This window comes from Gnatocerus cornutus, chromosome 6, assembly GCF_029298725.1.
Source record: "Gnatocerus cornutus isolate USDA-ARS CGAHR chromosome 6, icGnaCorn1.1, whole genome shotgun sequence".
Lineage (NCBI taxonomy): Eukaryota > Metazoa > Arthropoda > Insecta > Coleoptera > Tenebrionidae > Gnatocerus > Gnatocerus cornutus.
In genome coordinates, this window is record NC_142238.1 from 9021514 (window position 1) to 9029114 (window position 7601).

The 7601-nt window shown below is 40.1% G+C and overlaps 1 protein-coding gene across 1 annotated transcript; it reads left to right on the forward strand.

The window, feature by feature from the left end:
* On the forward strand, positions 1-5454 carry LOC148172672 (toll-like receptor Tollo). The gene is made up of 2 exons (XM_088039004.1): positions 1-3419; positions 4418-5454. Exons 1-2 carry the CDS (start codon positions 115-117, stop codon positions 5115-5117), a joined length of 4005 nt encoding a protein of 1334 aa, XP_087895130.1. The 5' UTR covers positions 1-114; the 3' UTR covers positions 5118-5454.
* Positions 5455-7601: the final 2147 nt, after the last annotated feature.

Below are 7601 nucleotides of genomic sequence, written 5' to 3' on the forward strand. Positions count from 1 at the left end.
CCGTTGCGAAGAGTGGATGGTTTTGCTCTCGCATTTGGTTCCGTGTGTTCGTGTTCCAAAGACAACGGTTCTTGTTAGTGATGATTTAACGAAAACTTTTATTTTAAATAGACAATGTGGTTCGATAGCGTGTTAGTTATGTACTCGTTATTCCTGCTGGTGTTGATTAGTATCGAAACGGTGACTTCGCGGTCGTTGACGAGCATAGAAGTGATTCCACGCGGTTGCGAATGGGAGATGCAACCGGTTGAAGATAATAATAACAAAGAAGAGCCAGTGTTATCCTGCAGGATCAGGACCATCAACAGTGCCGGTTCCTTACTGAGTAACTTAAGTCAGACACAAATAGACCGGGTGACAGTTCTAAAGTTGGAATGTAGCGATGTGTTGTTTTTTGAAAGTTCCTTGGAAGCGACCACCAAACACGGAAACTTCTTGAGCAATTTAAGACGGCTGAAGGAGCTCAAGATGGAGTTTTGCAAGATCAGGACCATTCCGGCAGGGGTTTTAAAACCGTTGCGTCAACTCCGCGTTCTCTCGCTTCGTTCGCATAACTCCGACTGGTCGTCGATGACTTTGGAGTTGCATCCGGAAAGTTTCCTCGGAATGACCGAATTGCGCAGTCTAGATCTCGGCGACAACAATATCTGGAGCACCCCATCGGAGTTGTTCTGTCCGCTATTCAGTTTAACACGTCTGAATTTGACAATGAACAAACTGCAGAATGTGTCGTCTCTTGGTTTTTCTGATTGGGGTAACGGGCCGTTGGCGCCGGGAAGAGCTTGCGTCAGCGGACTGGAAATCCTCGACTTGTCACACAACGACATCATTGCGCTTCCTGACAACGGATTATCCGGTCTGAGATCGTTGGAAGAACTGCACTTGGAAGATAACGCGATTTCAACATTGGGCGATCGCGCCTTCGTCGGTTTGACAAATCTGCACACGCTCAACTTATCCAGTAATTGTCTTGTCGCTCTACCGCCAGAGCTGTTTCAATCGTCAAGAGATTTAAAGCATCTCTACCTTCACAATAATTCCTTGAGCGTCTTAGCACCGGGACTGCTGGAAGGATTGGATCAACTGACAATTCTTGACCTTTCGCGTAATGAACTGTCGAGTCGTTGGGTCAACAGAGACACATTTGCCGGTCTCGTGCGACTTGTCGTTCTTAATTTGGCCCACAACGAATTAACTCGCATCGATGCCAGCGTTTTCCACGATCTATACACGCTACAAATACTTAATTTGGAAAATAACAACATTGACTTTATTGCCGATGGAGCGTTTTCCGAGCTAAAAAATTTACATGCTCTTACGTTAACCCATAATTACATCACGAAGATCGAGGCCTTCCATTTTTCCGGTATGTATGCTCTCAATCAGCTACTGCTCGACTCGAATAAAATCGAATACATCCATCCGCAAACCTTCGAGAACGTGACTAACTTGCAGGACTTGGGGTTGAATGGGAACATGTTAGGTGGTGTGCCGGCCGGCATCGGCAAATTGAGGTTTCTGAAAACGTTAGATTTAGGGAAGAATCACATCGAACTCGTTACTAATTCGTCATTTGAAGGATTAGACTCGTTATACGGCCTCAGGTTGGTGGATAACCACATAGTTAATATTTCGAGAGATGCGTTTTCCACTTTACCTTCGCTGCAAGTACTGAACTTGGCATCAAACAAAATTAAATACGTCGAACAGAGTGCTTTTGCTAGTAATCCGACCTTGAAGGCCATTAGACTGGACGCCAACGAGTTAACCGACATAAGTGGCGTGTTCACCAATTTACAGAGTTTGGTTTGGTTGAACGTTTCGTCGAATAAGCTGCTCTGGTTCGACTTCAGCCATTTGCCCTCGAGCCTAGAATGGCTTGACATGCACGATAATAAAATAACTGAGCTAGGCAATTATTATGACGTAAGAAACACACTGAAAATTAAAATGTTGGACGTTAGCTTCAATTTAATAACAGAAGTTCATGACAACTGCATTCCCGATAGCGTGGAAACTCTCTTCTTGAACAACAACCAAATAACTAGCGTCCATCCAAACTCATTTATGAAAAAAGTCAATCTTGAGAAAGTCGTCTTGTACGGGAACAATATCAAATATCTCGATCTCTCCGCTTTAAGCCTCAATCAAATCACGGAGGAGAAGGATTTGCCTCAGTTTTACATCGGCGGCAACCCTTTCTACTGCGATTGCAGGATGGAATGGTTGCTTAGAATAAACCATCTTAGCAATTTGCGTCAGTATCCGCAAGTCTTGGATCTGGACTCTGTGTACTGCGAATTATCACATTCCAGAGGATCACCTCCGCAGCCTTTGCTCAGTTTAAAACCGTCGCAGTTCTTGTGTCCATATGAAACCCACTGTTTCGCTTTATGTCATTGTTGCGATTTCGACGCCTGCGATTGCGAGATGACGTGTCCAACCAACTGCACGTGTTACCACGACCACACGTGGTCTAGCAATGTAGTCGATTGCAGTAATGCAGGTTACACAACGGTCCCAGAGAAGATTCCGATGGACGCCACTGAAATCTACCTGGACGGCAATAACTTGGGCGAGCTCGGCAGTCACGTATTCATCGGCAAGAAAAAACTAGAAGTCTTGTTTTTAAACAACAGCAACGTGAAAGCCGTGCACAACCGAACATTCAACGGTGTCAAATCGCTCAAAGTTCTCCACATGGAAAATAATGGCTTGGAGGAGTTACGCGGGTTCGAATTCGACCAACTGGAGAAGCTCAACGAATTGTACTTGGACCACAACAAAATCTCTTATGTCAGCAATCAGACGTTCAAGAACATGCACGAGCTCGAAGTGTTAAAACTCGACGAAAACAAAATCGTTGACTTCATCCCTCAATGGGCAGTTCCTGATTCTGGTGCGGTTCCGCGCGTGACTCTCGACGGCAACAAGTGGTCGTGCGACTGCAGTTCGTTAGGTCGTCTGGAAATTTGGATCCGGGAAACCGGAGGCGATCCATCCAAGTTGTATTGTCTGGATCGGGAAGACTCTGAAACGGTAGCCGAAGTAATCATCCGCTGTGATAACAAAGATAACGCTATAGCGACGTCGGTAATTCAACGAGAAGTGCTTAAGAACAACCCGCTTCTGGGCGGCAGCTACGTGCCGTTACTCGCTGCCACCCTTGTGGCTATCATCGTTTTTTGTTTACTGGCCGCCGTCATTTTCGTATTCCGACAAGACGTGCGCTTGTGGGCTCACTCCAAGTATGGAATTCGAATTTTTCAAGACGCCGCCACTGCACACGATAACAAAGATGAACGTGACCGTCTCTACGATTGTTACATGGTTTACAGCCACAAGGATGAAGAACTGGCTGCCAGGATAATTGCTCCAGAACTCGAACAGCTCGGACACACCCTATGTCTTCACAACAGGTTAGTTTTTATGAGGTCTTTTCGGTAACTGCCTATCACAAATAAATTAGTTTTAACGTAAAAAATCTCAGACTGTTCTACCACCCATTAACTGGCGTTGTGGACAAAGAATTCAATTTTCATGTACAGATGTTTGGAATTACTCTTTTTCAATATGAATTATTTTACATTTATTACGACACCTTTAATAATAAAATATTGCAACAGTTGTTTCTATAAAAAAAAAACTGCCAACGGAATTTGTGATAAAAAATGAGTTAATATTATACGGTAGAAATATTTCAAATTTGATTGCTCTATTTAAATCAATTTGGTCTACCGTCATATTTGTAATTAATGCATTTCTTACAGCTTTATATAATATGATTTATCATATTCAATCTGCAATTCGATCACGGCAAATCTCAAAGTGTGAAGTGCATTTTATTAAAACTGATCTGTATTTATTTATTTATTTATTTATTTATTTATTTATTTATTTATTTATTTATTTATTTATTTATTTATTTATACGGTTGTTACGGTAGATCTGTTTTATTGATATTGAAATTTTACCCTTCATATGAATTAAAAAAATGTTTTTGTCATCTATTTTTAAGATGTAAAATTTAACTAGGTACTTGTAAAATGCGCAATTTACGATGATAGCAACACTGGAAGCCGCTTAATGTCTAGTAAATACTTCCATAACACAGTCGTTATAAATTGTTCTTTTCATTACAACATATATTTTGCTAGACTAACAAACTTTTATCGTTTGTTACTTTGTAAAAATGCTTTTAATAATGCTGAGCTTTCAAAATATAAAGGGGTAAAAATGAAGTTCAAAGTTTTTGTTTTAGAATGTTTTATTGTCTGGTTTTATATGTATAGTAGCATTGATTTATTTAACGCAGTTACTATTATTATGAAAATAAACGATTTGGTAATGCCGGGCAGAAAACTAAACTCCAAACATTTAAGCATTTTTTGTGATTCCAGCTATTTTTGTTTTTCAGAGATTTGGCTCTCCACGGCGGCGCATCGTATCTGGCTGACGCTATGGTGGGCGCCTCGGACGCTTCCCGCCGCGTCATCTTCCTGGTATCTCCGGCTCTAATCTGCAACGAATGGTCCCGTCCGGAGTTCCGGGCAGCGCTCCAGGCCGCTCTTCGCACCGCTCACCGTCATAAGTTAGTGTGTGTGTTAAGTGGCGACCCTCTTGAACCCATGGACCCTGAATTGCGCGCTTTGCTCCGCGCCTGCACTGTCACCAGGTGGGGCGAACGGCGCTTCTGGGAGAAATTGCGTTATGCTATGCCGGATGTAGTGAACAGCAACCGGTCGCGACGCGGCAAGAAGCACCATCAGCCGGAAATCCGGTGTAAGGTCAGTGCGAGATACACGGCGGCGCCGACGGCTCCGGACTCTTGGTACAAGTATTCTGCTATGCCCGGAGTTCATGCAGCTGCTTTGACGCCGACGCCTACGCAAAGCACCTACGTGTCCGGGGAGTCGGCCCGGAGCACAGAAGATGAAGCTGGATCTAGTGCTAGTAGTCAGCATTATGGATCCGAACAGTTGAATCACAGTTATGTTTCCATCGATGGGCGGCCTCCGCAATACACCCAGTATCCCATGTGTCGAGCGGAGGTACCGCATCATCTGTATTCTACCATTCCGGACAACCAACCTCAAACGAGGACGTACTTTGTGTGAATGTAAGTTCATTTTAAAGGCTGTTTTACTTAGAACGGATAGATTTATGACGTTTAAAGCAATTTGTAGGAGTTTTTCATTATTACTATTCAAATGTCACTAGTTCTTAATTACGATGTAACGACAAGTAAATTATTGTTGTAAATATTCTGTAAATATCATTCGAAATCGGTATTTATTTATATTGTACGTGTAGTACTACTTACTAAACGCTTATTAGTCATTACTTTAAGTATTTGTAAATAATTCTAGTTTATATTACTTATCCATATTTAAGTGAAGACTGTTAAATATGTACATTATTCTTCGAAACTATTAAAACATTTTTATATACAAATATACACGTTTTATTTATCATTTCTACTGATTACAGTGAAAAAAGAGACATAAAGTGTCACATTATTATATTATACTCCACCGCACTGCCACAATATCTAATTACAATTATTGCAATAAAGAGACGTGTGGGCAATATTTATTAAATCATAAACACATTTGATTTGCGTCTTATCTAAATTAATTCATAAACGTACAAATAATAAATGTAATTTTGTGCTATTTGGAGCACCTGGTAGAGTGGAATAAATTATTACAGATAACAAAAATCAAAATATACAACTTGTACCAAAGCAAATCTAGATAAAGGGAATATTTATGCTCTCCAGTGGACTAATTACACATTAGATTCTGTACAATCTAAAGGTTAACTGAACAATTGAACCAATTTACGTTACCAGTTAAATCGTGAATTTTATTATCGGTTCAAACAGATAAAAGCAATTACCATATCATGCCCTTTTAATGTTGTGTTAACAATTTATCCCAAATTGACTTTCTCATTAATGAATGTAAAAATTTTAATAAATATTTGCGCCTCTGATTGGAGATAAATTGTGTTTGCACGATAAAATTTTAAGTAAATCCGGCAGTTAAATTAAAAGATTGTGTGATAAGCACCAGATCTGAGGTACATCAGCACGATAATCTTTGAGTTTCTTCACAGTTTTTGTAGCAACCGCAAATAGCTGATTCAGTCTTGGTATTCTCTCAATTTTTTTTCATTAGACTGACAAATAGAACTAATGTAACCAAAGAAGTTCCGCAGGCACACAATGATGCAGTAATTGTTCCGGCAATTTTCTCCGCAACCGTGTACAAAAGACATTTTAAATCCCATTGATAAAAATCAAGGACGACTATCCATATTATTAACCGCCACACAGGTAGAACTACCTGTTTCTAACGCTCACCTTTAAAAGCGACAAATTCTTGCACATTTTTGTAAACACTTCTGACATTTTAAAGGGGCTGACGTTGAAAATATCAATAATTCTTGACGGTAATTGAAATCATTGCTGCTATAAATATCCTGTCGGATTCCATTAAACGGTGTTTATCTGAGATGATGCAGATTTAAGTTTGGGTGGCCAGGTCTGTAAGTAGACTTAATCTCGTGATTAATAGACTAGAGTTTGAGAGTTGTTTTTTATGGATTAGCTGAGACATGGAGGCGCATAAATAACAAACAGCGAGTATTTTTTCATCATATCATCGATAAATCAGCGAGATCTCAAGATGATTATTAGACGTTTTTACCGATAGAAGTAATTACAATTTCGATTTACGCTGCTTGGCGCTTGGGGCAAGGCGGAAGATTTTGGAGAATTTATAGCGAATAAAATGTAGACGAAGCCAATACAAAGAACGCATTACTAAATTAAATTTTATCACTTTTATGTATGATAAAATATTGTTTCACAAACGGAAAGAGGAAGGAATCTTGATTTAGAAGCCAAGAATCCAAGACTCAGGTTTTTGTCTCCACATTATTTGATTGCATTTTGGTGTAATCTTGCGGTTTATGAAAAATCTACTCTTTGAAGACGTCTTGATAATATCAGGCGTTTTGGTGTGATCTTTCAAACTCTCGTTTGGTCAGTTAAATAAGTTGAAATTTTTATCCTGGAGCAACTAGATGGATTCCCATCACAGCCACTTTCGTTAGTTGCCCAGACATTGACAAAATGTCTCCGAGTAAATCGCAATGAACATAAATAGATAATGCAATTGAATAAGAGGATTTATGAGGGGCAATCCGGTGTGGCCAACTGCAATCTTCCTGTTTCTTTCGGTCAGCGGGATAGCCTCGACATGTTGTGAGTAAGAAAAAGACCGATCGTGCGAGCGTGTAAAATTGGACATTTCTTCTATTGCCACTCAGCTTCTGCAAACCAATTTTACTGTTTTCAATCGGATTCACTTCACTAACACGCTAGGATGAGTTCTGCATTTTTGTTCCCTTTTTTCTGTGGAGGTTAATAACCTGTTAATTTTTGTCACAGGAAGTTCGGTTAGTAATAGATGATTCCATCGGTTTTAGGTGTTTATTACAACCTTGGAAATGGCAACATTTGCAAATATTTTACCTGTGGTCCGTGCAATAAAGACATAAATATTTCTGACTCTGACAAAGCCGCGGCAATA

What these genes read in the sequence shown, in the direction of transcription:
- LOC148172672 (XM_088039004.1), top strand. Translation starts at nt 115, where the DNA reads ATGTGGTTCGATAGCGTGTTAGTTATGTACTCGTTATTCCTGCTGGTG. An exon ending in ACCCTATGTCTTCACAACAG is followed by an intron (nt 3,420 to 4,417) that starts GTTAGTTTTTAT and finishes TTTGTTTTTCAG; the next exon opens with AGATTTGGCTCTCCACGGCG.